This window comes from Hevea brasiliensis, chromosome 9, assembly GCF_030052815.1.
Source record: "Hevea brasiliensis isolate MT/VB/25A 57/8 chromosome 9, ASM3005281v1, whole genome shotgun sequence".
Classification (NCBI taxonomy): domain Eukaryota; kingdom Viridiplantae; phylum Streptophyta; class Magnoliopsida; order Malpighiales; family Euphorbiaceae; genus Hevea; species Hevea brasiliensis.
In genome coordinates this window covers 23,576,234-23,591,496 of record NC_079501.1, presented here as the reverse complement: position 1 = coordinate 23,591,496, position 15,263 = coordinate 23,576,234, and the positions used below count along the sequence as shown (strand labels likewise).

The 15,263-nt window shown below is 36.1% G+C and overlaps 2 protein-coding genes and 1 non-coding gene across 5 annotated transcripts; all 3 read right to left on the bottom strand.

Moving 5' to 3' along the window:
• Positions 1-217: 217 nt before the first annotated feature.
• TRNAA-UGC (transfer RNA alanine (anticodon UGC)) lies at positions 218-290 on the bottom strand. Its single transcript has one exon. It is a non-coding gene; the product is annotated as a tRNA-Ala (tRNA).
• A 1,307-nt stretch (positions 291-1,597) lies between these two features.
• LOC110663799 (vesicle transport v-SNARE 13) lies at positions 1,598-4,538 on the bottom strand. 2 transcript variants are annotated; one of them, XM_021823223.2, is made up of 6 exons: positions 4,378-4,538; positions 4,156-4,260; positions 3,254-3,312; positions 2,973-3,161; positions 2,143-2,313; positions 1,598-1,946 (listed from the first exon to the last, which is right to left on the bottom strand). In XM_021823223.2, the coding sequence occupies exons 2-6, from the start codon at positions 4,247-4,249 to the stop codon at positions 1,797-1,799; spliced, it is 663 nt and encodes a 220-aa protein (XP_021678915.2). In that variant the 5' UTR covers positions 4,250-4,260; positions 4,378-4,538; the 3' UTR covers positions 1,598-1,796. The 2 variants fall into 2 exon arrangements, with proteins under 2 accessions (XP_021678915.2, XP_021678907.2); XM_021823215.2 differs by having other exon boundaries at positions 4,156-4,279; positions 4,378-4,537.
• Positions 4,539-6,060: 1,522 nt separating this feature from the next.
• LOC110663786 (ARF guanine-nucleotide exchange factor GNOM) lies at positions 6,061-15,263 on the bottom strand. 2 transcript variants are annotated; one of them, XM_021823206.2, is made up of 3 exons: positions 14,979-15,263; positions 11,983-12,804; positions 6,061-10,179 (listed from the first exon to the last, which is right to left on the bottom strand). In XM_021823206.2, the coding sequence occupies exons 2-3, from the start codon at positions 12,712-12,714 to the stop codon at positions 6,529-6,531; spliced, it is 4,383 nt and encodes a 1,460-aa protein (XP_021678898.2). In that variant the 5' UTR covers positions 12,715-12,804; positions 14,979-15,263; the 3' UTR covers positions 6,061-6,528. The 2 variants fall into 2 exon arrangements, with proteins under 2 accessions (XP_021678898.2, XP_021678892.2); XM_021823200.2 differs by having other exon boundaries at positions 11,983-12,777.

Below are 15,263 nucleotides of genomic sequence, written 5' to 3'. Positions count from 1 at the left end.
CATTAATTTCACTATGATTACAAATAAAATTTACTCTGACAATCGGACACCAAATGCATGAATATGAATTCATCTTTCCGACAAAAATTTATATCATCTTTGCAGCTTGAATAGTAAAAGAATAGCATTAAAAAAAAAAAAAATTGCTCTGTTTCATTTGCAAGAGATCGGCAAGGGAAGGGAGAGTTGAAATGCTTAAAAAGAAGAATGAAAAGAGTGGAGATGCGGGGGATCGAACCCCGTGCCTCTCGCATGCAAAGCGAGCGCTCTACCATTTGAGCTACATCCCCTGACTGGTTTTAATGATTGCAAATGTTATCCTTATCAAAATAAACTTGAACTTAGTTCTTATTTGATTGTTCCCTTGCTGGGTTAATGCAGAACACGAAGCAAAAGGACACAAATTGACCAAGAACTGTATGTCGGAAGTAATTTGTTTTTGTGGCAGAATAACAATCCTGGCATATGTGATGCGTAGCGTAGATAATCTTGAATATATATATATATATATATAGAGAGAGAGAGAGAGAGAGAGAGAGAGAGAGAGAGAGAGAGAGAGAGAGGCAAACCAGGTCTTGCGCTTATGAGCCCAAAACAGACTGTGGGAGAACAATGGCTGTTCCTTCTCCTTTGAGTTACCCTCACGACCAGAGAATTAAAACTTGGTGAGTAGCATTACGAACATAATCGGCCAATCTCAATCTTCGATCATATAATCTAGGGTCAGGTAAATCCCCTGCATGGAGGAGGACATTGAGGAGGAAGGCGGTAGGGAGAATAATGACGTCGAGTTTCTTGGTAGTGGAGATATATGATTGGCGGACGCATGTACGAAGAAGAGAGCGGAAATAGCGAGAGAGTGAGGTGGGTCTGACATAAGAGAGATAATTAACTGATTTTTCAATTCCTTTCCTTGCCAAGTTTTCCTTAGGCAAGCACTTCAGAATTTAGATGAGTCTGGAATTTTATTACCGTTTCTTGGTGGTGGAGATATATGATTGGCGGACGCATGTACGAAGAAGAGAGCGGAAATAGCGAGAGAGTGAGGTGGGTCTGACATAAGAGAGATAATTAACTGATTTTTCAATTCCTTTCCTTGCCAAGTTTTCCTTAGGCAAGCACTTCAGAATTTAGATGAGTCTGGAATTTTATTACCGCGCTTTCTGAGCTCTTGAGAGTTTCGTTCAACAAATTCAATTTCATTTAAAATTATACGTCACATAAAATTTTTATAATTTTTAAACTGGTAATAAATTTTTTATATTAACCACATAATTCTGTAAGGTCAGCTGCATGAAGATTGCTCGTAATTGTTGGAAACTCTCCTCAGCTTAACTCGTTCTTTGCGCAACTAGAAGCCTTTGAACATGAGCAATAATAGGTCCCAGATAAACTTCTTCCCCAAGCTCGCAATCCCACAATTCCCAGTCCCGAACGAACGAGTACAGCGTCCTTGCTGAAGTAAGCTTACCAAGCATCTGTACAATCTGTACATAGACCAAAAACCAGAATTGCAGCACTAAAATTGTTACCTCTCCATTTTCAATCAACTTTCAATTGTTCCTGTACAACTATCATGTCCAGAAAGATATAAAAGTAGACACAAAAAGATCATATACATTTAAGGTATATCCAAAATCCACTCCACAGGATAAAAATGGTTGAAAAGTACATTGGTGGTAGATAAAAAGCAAATAATGTTTATTTCAGAACTCAATGGCAAACTCACACAAATAACCAAGGGCAATCATGTCCTCTTACAAGACTCAGGGAGCAACAAGAATAAACTTTCTGGCTTATTTGAGTTTGAAATACAAGATCAAGACAATAGCAACAACAAGGACTGCAACAACAGCACCAATAATCCACTTGTTCCTGTTCATTCTCCTTGTCATGGAAGTCAATACTTTCTTGCTCTTGCCAATGTTGTCATCCACTCCATGAAGCTGCAAGGCAGGAAAACCATCAAATAAATTCATTCACGTTTGTTATTACTGGTTCCATTGCACCACAAACGAAGAAATATATAAATATAATTAATGGTCATATACTAACTTAATTCTAGGGCAGTGTTTGTTTGTTGGGTAAAAGTAAAATACTTAATTGTAAATGAGCAGTAAAATCTTGAAAATGAAAGAATACCGTATCATGGGCATGTAATAAAGACTGTCGCTGTTGATGCAAATCCTGAAGAATTGAAACACCAAGCTCTTCAGTTTCCAGCATGGTTCTTCTACTTCCCTTAATTCTGTCACTGGACTGATTTAATCTTTCTGTAGACACCATTAATCTTGATCTTTGATCAGCTGAGGCCTATTACAGTTGAATGAATCATAAGTTTCAAACATGTTCAACACAGGCAAAGAAGAGGATGAGCAACAGAATTGCACAGCAGAATTTAAAGAGGGGTACTCTATCCCCTGCGATAGACTACTAAAATTGCCATTTGTAAGAGAAAGAAGCATTGAGGAATTAAAATCTTATATAGGCAGCTCAATAGAACAATTGCATGCATGAATTTAACACACCCATCCCAAAGAGAACGAGAGAGGGAAAGGGTGTTCAAAGGAAAGGGAAACAGAGTGCAGTGTAATGCATGATATCTTTCTTGGCTTCCTCTAGCTGATAATAACTAAATAAGATGACAAGGAAGAATGCACACAACAATTTCATTTGCACAACTAAAACCTTTTTCTGAATGCATATGAAGCATAGGAAACCATTATTTTCTACAGTAATATAACTATACAGTAGTAGCTATGAAGAGTATCAACAAATTATATACAATTTATGACAAAGAAAATGTGAATCCATTCACAACCTGTAAAGTGAAAGCAATTAAAAAAAAAAAAAATTGAAGCTTTACTAATAAATAAAAGCATGTATGACAAGCTCATTACCAAAAGTTGAATCACCATGCCACTTGGAACTAGGAAAATCTGAAAAAAAAAAAAAAACAAAACTAGACATACCATCAATGCATCAGCCATTCCTGATTCCAACAGCTGATCTCGGGCAGCTGGATTTAGGTTACCAGAGGCAATTCTTTTAACTTCAGTTTTCAAATTGTTCAGATCTGACTTGTATTCCCTCAACTTAGCCAGAAGGACAGCCTTAACATTTGGTTGTAAACTTCTTGCTTCAAGGTCCATTTTGCGAATCTGGAAAGAATATACACAATGCATTAACCACTAAGAATAAAGGAGAAGAAAACATAAATCAATACCCTGAAGAAAATATGTCAAATAGGTACCAAAGATTCAGCTTCCTCCAGCCCAGTTCTAACTTCAGAAAGCTTTTGCTTCTTTTGCTCTGCATGATGACCAGTATTTCAATCAAAATAACCATGCAAGGTCTTTGTTATGATAGAATCAACATCAATATTTAAAGTTTGAATTAAGGAAAATAATAATATGCACATGAAACTAGTGCACTACATAAGCACATATGCAGAACTTATACCAGCTTGAAACGCATAAAACAGTTATTAATTTGACATAACGTTCAAAAATACACTAAATTGAAGCTAAGAAATTCTGCCATGGCAACAAATGTTAAATATGTTTGTATAAGTTATGCACTACAGTGTGCTGCTATAATTTTAAAGTTGCACTCGCTTTTATAACACTCATTAAGTATACACTAATACTTAAATACAAATCTCAACGAGAAATGCTAAGCACAGAACTATTATGAGTTCTTCTCCAAGACAATGTTAAGTTCATTAGGCTTGTCAATTTCAAGCACACACAAATTCCAAGTGCTTACTCTACCATTCATCGTATTGCTAAAAGTGCTCATACATATAAAAATCATGGAAACCCAAATAGAAAGAGGATTATTAGGTAGACTCAATCTATTATATCATCAGTACACTAAGCCAATTAGATCACCTCTCATCGTCCATAATTTAAGGATTTATTTATAATTATACCTAAGAATTTCTCATATTTGAAACCCTCACAAAACAGGAAATTTGAGCCTTAATTTAATACCGAAAACTATCCTCAAATAAAAAGGAGAAATCAGATTAAAAAAATAAAATAAAATTACATTATAGTGAAACCGATAAGCGATAAAGTAAGATCAAAAGTTAAGCATACAAATCCACAAAATAAGATGCTTATTGTTTACATTTTTCAGGACAAAATTTACCTCCATCAAGAGCACCAGCTGCGGTACACTTCCTGGAAAGATTAGAGGAGAGCTCGCAGTATTGACGCTCGTATCCTTCAAATACTTCACTCATTCTTCCAATTTCTAAATAAAAAAGGTCGATCTAGAAACTTGTAAACGTTCAGTACCGATGATCCTCAAATACAAACTAGATCCTTGGAAAAACTAATTGAAATAGAAACTAAATGTATATAAGAGAACCTGGTATGATCGGCGGTGGAGATAGCTTGTGGGACCCCGCTAGGTGGAGGAGGGAGGTGGTAGGGGTGATTTCGTGAAATTCTAAAAGAGCAAACGACAGTGCTGGTGGTCGTGGGGGCAAGAGCAAGAGTGGTGTATAATGGGAGAAAAGAAAGGTAAAATGATTGAAGTGGCAGGGTAGTGAGGCTCCGGACCTTCCGGTATTCCGTTGCGGTGTTTTTTTTTTTTTTAACTAGTAATATTATTATTATTATTATTGGATGATATATCATAAAAAAATATGAAGAATATTTATACTTAAACAATTTTAAACTAAAATTAGAGGGAAATGGGAAAAGAAACTTACCTTAAAATATTTGTGTCAAATTTATTTGATTATATAAAGTAATAAAATAAAAAAAATGTTGAAATAAAATCACTATATATATAATATTAAATTTTAAACTCATTTTTATTAATATTTATCATAATAATTAAACAATTAAAATAAAGGTTATTTATATAGATATAGATTTAGTCTTAAAAAAATAAGTATAATTTTATCATAAAACTATAAGACATTGAGAATCATTCTTTCTTTTTACATGAATTTTTTTTTTCTAAAAAAAAATTACGGTATCATTCAGTAAAATATGAGAAAAAAAATTTATAATTAATACAAGTAAATTTTTTTTATATAGATTATAGACACTAATTTAATACAAAATTTATGAATTTAAAAATGCATAAAATGAAAAAATAATCATAAAAGCTAATGAACATGCCATTTATCTATTAAAAGTAAATTTTGTGTTCAAGACATCGTGATGGATTAAAATTTTTTACTTTTACTTTTTAATTACAAAAAAAAAAAGGCTTTTATATATGCATTTTATCATAAATGTGTGTTATGAATATAGTAGGATTAATAATAAAAATATATATTTTATAATTCCAACTCTTATGGGAGACTAACCGTGTAACAATAAATGATTATGAAATCTTTAAAATTAATAATAATAATTATTATTATTATTATTTCTTAAATATTAACATAATATTTGAGATTTTATCCTTAAGTATATTTATTATTATATTTGCTATTGTGTTAAAATATTATATTTTATAATTTTATAAAAGAATATTTAAAAGAAAATAATTAATAATCATTTAAGAAATGAAAATTGAATTTAATTTTAGTAGACATATATTTATTCAATTTTAATACAAATTTAAATTGTATTTAATATAAATAATTAAGAATTTTGTCATTATTAAAATTTTATAGTATAATTTTGAAATATAAAATAGATAAAAACAAATATTGAAATGTAATATTAGAATAAAATAAATAAATAAATAATAAGCTGCGCAGTGCAGGCAAAATGACCCTTTTTTTGTATTTTAAGGCTTTATTTCTCCTTAAAAAGCTCTTAAAATTGAGAATCTGTAATATAAGAATAAAAGGTGATATATATGCATTTGCCTAATTGAATTTTGATAGTTAGAAATTAGTACATTGAAATCAACAGGATATAAAACAGAAGTAGAATAAAGTGAGACCTGGAAAAATAAAGAAGAAAAATGAAAACCTTCTACTTGGCAAAGAAAGCATAAGCTGAGGGATTGAAAAGGCAGAATTTGTTTGAAAATAGCTTCTCAAATTCCACAACTGTGCACAAAATTTTCAAAATCCCCAGAAAAAGCATTGTAATGTGATAGACGAATAATATATATTATATGACAAAGTATACAGAGATTCATAATGGTGAAATTTGGAAATTTTAGGTACAGTGATCAATAAGCAAGCACAAACTACACAATTTATGCAGGGATCTATTCAGTTCCTCTGGTAAAAGCAAAAGGGAACCATGCACTCTACAACAGAACCACTCCTGTGGGTTTATGGAGTGCAAAAATCAATTAGCAATTCCGCCAAAAACTTAGATGCCCCAACACTGTTGAATTAAGATCTGACGTGCTTCCAACTTAATTTTGTACCTCCACAAATCTTCAGTTGAGTGAAATTCTGAAGCTTCTCAATTCTTAATATGGATAGCCAACTCCGTCCCAACTGAAGCAGCCGATTCCAGGCAGGCACATTATCGAGGCACTACATTTTGAAAAAAAAAAAATCACAGTATAATCTGCAACTCTATCCTCAAATTAGCTTCACACTGTTCTCTCACTAGATGGAACAGTCAGAGTCTCATCAGGTGCGGGAACCCCTGATTTCATGTTTTTTGCTTGCATTTGCTCTAATTCATGATCCTGGAATACTTCTGATTGCAGAGGTGGACATATATTTTTCACGTGTAACCATGTCAATTGCCAAAAGCTATCCCCACCAATATCATCACTTGGCTTAAGAACTCCTGTTGTCTTCATCACCAGCAATATGTTCTTGAGAAGCTCAGGAACTAATTCATGTATCTTCTCACTGCGCTTTCCTCGGAATTTTACCTTCATGTATCTCTCCATACGATTAAGAACTCCTAACCATAGTCTACAAAAGGATGGCTGCTGTGACAGATCCTGCAGTTGCTGCAAGAATGCTTTTGCCATTAGTTTCATGGCTAGGACAAGTGTTTCCTCCATTTTCCGGTAATTCTTAGGGGAGCTCTCCAGTGAAATGTCCAACAAATCATCGAGCAATGTAAAGATCACCAGATCAAAACATTGGAACCAGAGGGCAATAGGAAGGTGAATCATGTCCACTCCAACCAGTGACCTCTGCAACATCACAATAGCATGGTTCCTCACCTCTTCTCTATGGTCCAGACACACTTTCCTTAGTCCTTGCACCATCCGCAGCCACATCTCCCCAATATCTCGACTCAATTTCATAGCAGCCTCCTGCCCCACTGCAATTTGAGCCTCAGAAGACCATCTTGCCAGACAAACAACAGAACCTGCCATCATATCTAGGGCTGAAACAGACCGGTCAACATCCCCCAAACGAGACTCAGCAAACTGTCTTGCAGCATCAACACAAAAGACATAGTTAGATGGTAAAAGGTGTGCCCCATCAGACATGATAAATGCTAGTGTCTCAAATCCAGTTTCTGATGCTTCTGGATGTCGAGCTGTGATGGATAGGAGGGAAGTGATTGTGCGCCAGCCTACATGAGATCTGATATGAGTAGCATTTGCTTTTACAAGACGCATAACTTCTTGTGTGATCTGTTCACAATAAGCATCAGCAACCCGAGCATCGAGTTTCAGTATCAGTTGGAGTGACTTGAGGAGCTCATCTGTCAGGTTTTCCTTATAGGGAAGCAATCGCTGGCATATTCTAAGGAGCCCAAACACAGCCTTTTCCACCAGCGTGCATGGCATTATGGTTGACTGTACGACATTGGATATATGCTCATAAACTTCTTGCCAAATAAGGATAATCCTATCCCGGTTATTCAATGTAATTGCAATCAACAACTCCAAGCAGAACACTGAGGCGCCTTCATCATCCACAGGGCCAGTTCCCTTACTAAGACGGCTGGCAGCCAGGATAAGTGACTTCACAAGCTGCAATAAAGACTCAGCTTGGAGGAATTTACTCTCTGAAAATATGCTATCAATATGGCAACTTTGTATGGTTTCACGAGTAAGCTGATGAGCTGCAAGCTGTTCCTCAGTTGGCAGTGACCTTGGCTCTTCCATATCAAAGGATAAGAGCTGACTGAACCGGCCCATTAAACCAGACGACTTCCGAGGAGTGGTCCCAGAAGGTGTGCGTGATATTAAGGAAGAGCTTGAAGCAGGCTTTGCTCTCTCCAGATCAGAAGAGAGTTCCATATCATCAACTGTATCATTAATGAGCCGAGCAGGTAGAAGGCCAAGTTTGTGGAAGCTCAAAACACAATCCAGTATGTTATTCCAGCCAGAGCGAATATAATCACCATAACTGTTTACTATGGTGAAAACAGTTGTGGTTGCCATCCTTGCTTTAGTGTCCTCTCCAAAGGCTAAAATAGCATCATCAACAGAGAATGGTGTCAAGTGGGCTGTGAATTTGCAGAGAGACACAATCAAATCATCCAAAATATCATCAAAATGATAAGAGGAAGAAACTTTGGCAATCGCCAAGAATCCATCAACACATGTTTTTAAAACCTCTTCATGTTCTGTCTGATCAAAAACCACCGACATAGCAGCAATTGTGGGACCTGACAGGATAGCAAACATGTCATGGTCAAGGAGCGCTCTAGAATCACAGATGATGAAAGGATCAGTAATTTTGGATTTGTGCAGTACATTAATCCAGCAGCCAGATGTCATCAATGGAAAACCAGCACCTTGCTCAGGAATCATCTGGATTTCATTCTCGCAAATTGAGCGGTAAAGTTCTGACAGGTATTCTCGAGGAAAATCATTCCCTCCATTAGTACGCCGGTTGTTGCGGATGAAATCTTCTTCAGTCATCTTTTTCTTAACTTGTACATTGTGTTGATCTGTATTTAGCAGTATAAGTGAATATGATAACAAGAGAGCAGCATCTTTGTTAGCCAATATCTGGGGCGACTCTTCATAATATCTCTCAGCAAACGCTTCAAGAACCCTCTGTATTTTCTGTGATTCTCCAGGCAACCTGAAAGTTCCCAAGAAAAGTCGCAATGCAGTATCCAGATTCATGCCTCGAAAATCAAAAGTTCCAGCAAATTCTTGAAGCACCTGAACACAAAATTCATCATGATTTCCCAGAAAGTCTCCAATGAGATTCTTATCTAACCCAGCTGTGTACCGAAATAAAGATGCTACACTCTGAGGGTCAAGCTTCTCAGGCAACAGATGCATTCCTTGGAGAAATTCTAGACCCTTCTTAGGATCCCGGTTAAAGTGATCCACTCCAACCATCAATTTTCTCTTGATGTGTCTCATCTTACGGACATGTGGAATCCAAAAATTAGGGTCACTATAGTTTTCACATTTCATTGTCCAGAATGCTTTATATCCTTCGCGATATACTGAGGCCTCTTCTGAAAGTGACAATTCACTGCCTATCCTATCAGCCATACCCTTAATCATGGATACCAGACCATCCAATGCAACAATATGCATCGCAGACAAAGGTCCATTCACTGGAAATGCACTTTTTGATAACAGGTTAGCAAGGTCTTCAAACACATTACTGCAGGTTATGTCACAATCAAAATTAGCATACATTTCAGCCATGAAAGTCTGTTGTCTGCAGAGGTCAACCAAAGCCTCCATGGCAACCTCCTGCAGTTGGTATGAAGATCCATGCTTGCTTTGTGCTATCCTCAAAAGTACACAGGAAAAGAAAGCTTCAAACTGTACTTTCAGCTCAGTACGCAAATGATGATACAGATTAAGAACAATGCTACATACTGTGGAAAGAATTAGTGGACTCATTGACAAACCAAACTGCATTAAATTACGGAACAACTCGCCCTGAATTAAAGAAAGCAATGAAGGGTGTTTGCTGAATGAAGGACCACCCAATTCAATAGCCGAATTAATTAAACCCAAAGCAAATAGTGGAACATCTTCATCATATGCTATAGGATTTGATCTAGGACCAACTTCAATGTGCTCAATAACATTCAAAAGAGAACAGAGAAAGTGAAATATTTCCACCAAGCAAGGGACTCCAAAAGGCTCCATCATAAGTTTTTCACCATTGTCAGCAGCCTCCATCCCATTGCTAACATCTATTTTGTTATCATCCTTCCCACTCTCTAACTTACCCATGTGATTATCTGGTGTATCCACAATTGATGGTTGACCATCACTTTCAACCCCAACATTTCCATTTTCTAGCTGTTTACTTCCCAAAGTGTTATCCTTGTCCATTGCATCAACCTGCAAGATAAAAACAACGTACAATACTTCATAAAGCAATAAGGAAGACGTTAATTTGCTAGTCCCCGCTGTCAATGAGTTAAGAAGGCTGTGCACAAGTTTGGGTATTCTATGCAACTCAGAACACAAATTGCATATTGTTCAAACACAGTTTCAACTTTGAACTACTTGTCACTACAGAACGATCAATTATAAAAATTCAATGCATAGAATCTCTGTAGATCAATAATCTTTACTTTATGTAGCACATATTAAAGTTATTAAAATTAAAGATGTGAAACATGAATAATTATATTATACCCTGCCCGGCTTGAACTTCAAACCAATAAACTCAAAGACCAATTTAGAAGCCTTTGTCCATAAAGTAGGGGTGAGCTGATTAATTGATTTTTTTAGTTCAGTTCTTTTAGTTTATCAGTTCAGTTTCAATTTTGATTTTTGGTTTGGTTTGGTTATGTTAATTTATTTTATTTTTTTTTTAAAAAACTGATAGAACAGAACCAAACAAAGTTTATAGTGCATCATTTTATGCGAAGTATAAAAGCCCTGAAACCACCAACACCACCCACCCCCACCCACCACACACCGCCCCCCCCCCCCCCCCTCTTTCTTCCTTTTCTTTACTTAACTATCATATTTTTATTTTGCCAAAAGCAGAGACTGCATGTCTCCATCCGTCTCCTCCTTGCAATATCACCTCACCCTTGGATCTTCACCAAAGCCTCTTCTTCCATATTCTTCTTCTTCTCATCAAAATTTTTTTTTTCTCATTCTTCAACAAAGCCTCATCCTTCCCCTCCCATCTTCTTCTTCTCATCATTTCTCCTTTCATGCATACCCAAATCTAGACTCATCCAAGATCCAACTCCCTTCCCCTCAGCTCTAGGGTCTTGATCCCACGTCCCATTCTCGTGTTGTGAGACTGTGATAAGAAACTGTCTCCTTGATTTCATTTGGCATTCCTCCTCGATTTCATTCCTCTGCCACCATGACAAAAAGATCCAAACAGTCTTCTCACTTCATTCCTCGAGGCAAAAACGAGAAAATATTGGTGTGTTTGGGTTTTTTGTTTTGGTATTTTTTATTTTAGATTTTTTATTTTGATTAATTTGATTTTTTTGGATTTTTTCACTATTTAATTGTTGAATCTCGAGGTAGAGATGAGTTAGATTGAGTTGGGTTTGTTCACCATGTAAAACTATAAATGATTGTTGAATTTTCTTGCTAGGATTTATCAATTTTTTGCTTAGTGGAACAATTTGTTGGAGCTATTTAGTTGTTGAAAATTTTGATTATGACAATGTTCATCTCAAATTCTCAATGTTAGCAAATTTAGATCAATTTTTGGGTTCTTGTTGAATTTGGGAAGAAAACTATGAGAACTGAGAAGTATGAGTTTTGGTCCTTTTGAATAAAGACCTAAAACCGACAAATTAAACTGAATCAAACCAAAATATTTGATTCGGTTATACCCTTTTACGGTTAGGATTTCATTTTCAAGAAATTCAATTAGTATGGTTCGGTTCGGTTTGGAACCGAGCCGACCGAATGCTCAACCGTAGCATAGAGCTTTCTTGGTAAAATCTGTTATTTAATTTTTTGTCACTTTGGAACAAGTAAAATGCCCCCAAATAAACAGCTAAGTTCTATATGATCAATGAGTCATACACATTACAGAGCATATATTCATCTTGTTTGTGTTTGTTCTTTCCCAGTATTGAGTGGGGTATGGATTTTGCTAGAATTTTCATTTAATTCCAGCTTGAAATAAAAGAGAAAAAAAGGTGTGCCCTGAATTCTTACCTCTCTGAAAACAGAGGAGCTTCTATTAACCAATGTGTCTTCATACTTGTCCATCTCATGCAGGTGAGAAAAAATACATCTAACTAATTCATGCATTGTGTGGCGTGCAATCCTCTGCAACAATTCTCCTTTGGAACTTGCTTGATGAACAACGCGAAAACATGTATTTACTATATTGCATACATGTTGATTGCTCAACTTGACTGATGCTTTACTTTTCATGCATGCCAAAAGAACCTGAAGAATTTTCATCAGCACCACTTCTTCAGATGCCGGATCAGTCACCTCAAATCGACAGGTAGTCACAGCATGAACAATCAGATGCATAGCCTCAGCCACATTCACTGTATCAACATCTAGCACATCAAGAGTTAATATTTTATATACAGAAGACAAAGCAACTCCTGTGATTGGTGCCCCAGTTTCATCAGATTGGATTACATCCAAAAATGGCTGGAGATAGATGGCTGGGTCAATATTATGCCACTTATGTTGCCATGAAAAAATCTGTTTCCGTAATTCTTTCAAAGAATGAATCAGAGAGTGCTCCAGTTGATCATCATCTGCCGCATAGCGAACGCCCCACCTTACATTTCTCCTCATCACAGCAAGAACTGCTCCAATTTCAGAATTAACCATGCATGCTAAAGCACCTTTGGTAGCTTTAACAGGACAGTCATTGAATTCTCTGTGAAATGAATTGGCTCCAGACTCCAAATTCAGATGCCCCATATTTGCTTCAGTCTGTTTATATTAAACCGTAACCATGCAGCCACAAATGCAAGGTGCAAAAACCTGGCCAAATTGTACCATTCAGTTTTACTGAGAGGTAATAAATACATAAGAATATAATAATCAGATAAAAAGCATCAAGAAACTTAAAAAAGAAAAGAAAAGGAGAAAAAACTTGTTGTTCACAAGGCCATCTAAAAACTTAGCACTGGCCACTGCAATGATATGGAATGGAAGATTACAACTCGCAAACTTTAAATTTTTAAGTTCATATATCAGGATGATCAGGAAACCCCTCTGCCTATTGGCTGAAGAGTAACAGTTTTATCATGCTATGCAAGCCAAGTAATCCTTCATGAGAACAACTCAAATCAAGTGCAAAATATCACTATGAGATCTACATAAAACCCTATTATTATCATTGAAGAAATCCCTGTCTTACCTCTCTCTTAACATTTTACTGTTTCCACTTCAATGTGGCTAATTCTCAACTCAACTCAACTCAACTAAGCCTTTATCCCAAAAATTTGAGGTCGGCTATATGGATTCGCTTTCTCCACTCTAAACGATTTTGGGTTAAATCCTCAGAAATGTGTAATGCTTCTAGGTCATGTTGTACTACTCTCCTCCAAGTCAATTTTGGTCTACCCCTTTTTTTCTTTCTATCCTCTAACCTAATGTATTCTAATTGTCTAACTGGAGCCTCCGTATGTCTACGATTCACATGACCAAACCACTTCAATCTCCCTTCTCTCAACTAATCTTCAATTGGCACCACTCTTACCTTTTCTCTAATACTCTCATTTTTTCTCTAATACTCTCGTTACGGACTTTATCTAGTCTAGTATGGCCACCCACCTTAACATTCTCATCTCTACAACTCTCATCTTAGACGCATACGACTCTTTCAGTGCCCAACACTCACTATCATATAATATAGCCAGTCGTATGGCTGTACGGTAAAATTTTCCTTTCAACTTGTTGGGAATCTTACGATCACATAAAACTCCCATGGCACGTCTCCACTTCAACCATCCGGCTTTAATCCTATGACTAACATCCTCCCCACATTCCCCATCTACTTGAAAGATTGAGCCTAGATATTTAAAGTGATTACTTTGGGACAGTACCGCTCCATTCAAACTAACTCCTTCCCTATCACCAGTTTGGCCTTCACTGAACTTGTAATGCATGTATTATGTCTTCGTTCTACTTAACTTAAAACCCTTCGACTCTAGAGTACTTCTCCAAAATTCTAACTTTCTATTGACTCCTTCTCATATCTCATCTATCAGAACAATATCATCCGCAAACATCATGCACCAAAGAATATTCTCTTGTATATGTTTCGTCAATTCATCTAAAACTAATGTAAAAAGGTAAAGGCTTATGGTTGATTATTGGTGTAATCCAATTGAGATCGGAAAATCTCGTGTCCCCTCCCACTATCCAAATCAATAAAAACCATGTGTAGATCTTTATTCACATCTCTATATTTCTCCATCAAGCTTCTAACGAGAAAGATCGCTTTCATAGTTGAACGATCGGGCATGGAACCAAATTGATTGAAAGAGATAGAAGTATCACGACGTAGTCGATGCTCCACAACTCTCTCCCACAACTTTATAGTATGGCTCATGAGTTTAATTCCACTATAGTTTGAATAAAATTAAAAAATAACAATGATAAATCATTGATATCACCACTGCTTAAATGTGTACCCTTCTGACAGGTAATGCTAGAATAACAATCAAACACAACAGAGAAGAAGCAAATCAAGTCTTTGACAATAACCCAGTAAAGTATTATAGTTGACCCGTGAAGCTAAATACGAGAATATGTTAGAAAGTTTACATTCAAAGCAAAGTTAGAAACAAAATTCAATCCTATACTACGGAATTCAAAACTTAGCAGATAATTTGATTTAACACCAATTCGACGTCAAGAGTCATGACTCGAAAGCCACAATTCAATAAGCGTCTATCATCAAAAGAAGCAACTAAATTTCATTGATTATCTCCCTTAATCACCTATGAAGATCCCAACAGAGCCATCAATGTGCAAATAAAAAAATTGAAATTTCGCCCAAATTCAAACGCGTACAACAAGATCCAATTCCAATCTCCCGATCTCAACTCCAACCACAACCAATGAAATACAGAATTGAACATCAGCTAAAGCTGAAAAATAATAAAATCAAAATTCTTATCCAAATAACGCAGACATCAATTGAAGCAATAGATCCAGAATGAGAGAAAGGGAACCTTCAAGGATGGTTGAGATCTCCTGGGTTCAGGAAGATTTGAAGAAGTTAAGATCACACATGAGAGAAGTGAGGTGGCTGATGGGGCTCGTTTTCACATGAATGGAGATGAATGCTTCCACTTACGGACTATTTCGGCATTGATGTTTGAAGACGAAGAAATGATTTTGGAAATTGTCCAACTGCACAACGAGAGAGAGATCTCCTTTGAGCTCGGGGGCGTAAACGTTTCTTTGTCAAGTTTAAAACGAAACGTTTTCCCTTTTCGTTTTGCTTCAATTTATTT

Coding starts and splice junctions, on each gene's coding strand:
- LOC110663786 (XM_021823206.2), bottom strand. CDS start 12,714: ATGGGGCATCTGAATTTGGAGTCTGGAGCCAATTCATTTCACAGAGAA. Junction 10,180..11,982: donor GCTCCTCTGTTTTCAGAGAG/GTAAGAATTCAG, acceptor TTTATCTTGCAG/GTTGATGCAATGGACAAGGA.
- LOC110663799 (XM_021823223.2), bottom strand. CDS start 4,249: ATGAGTGAAGTATTTGAAGGATACGAGCGTCAATACTGCGAGCTCTCC. Junction 3,162..3,253: donor TGGAGGAAGCTGAATCTTTG/GTACCTATTTGA, acceptor TATTCTTTCCAG/ATTCGCAAAATGGACCTTGA. Junction 1,947..2,142: donor TATTACATGCCCATGATACG/GTATTCTTTCAT, acceptor CCTGCCTTGCAG/CTTCATGGAGTGGATGACAA.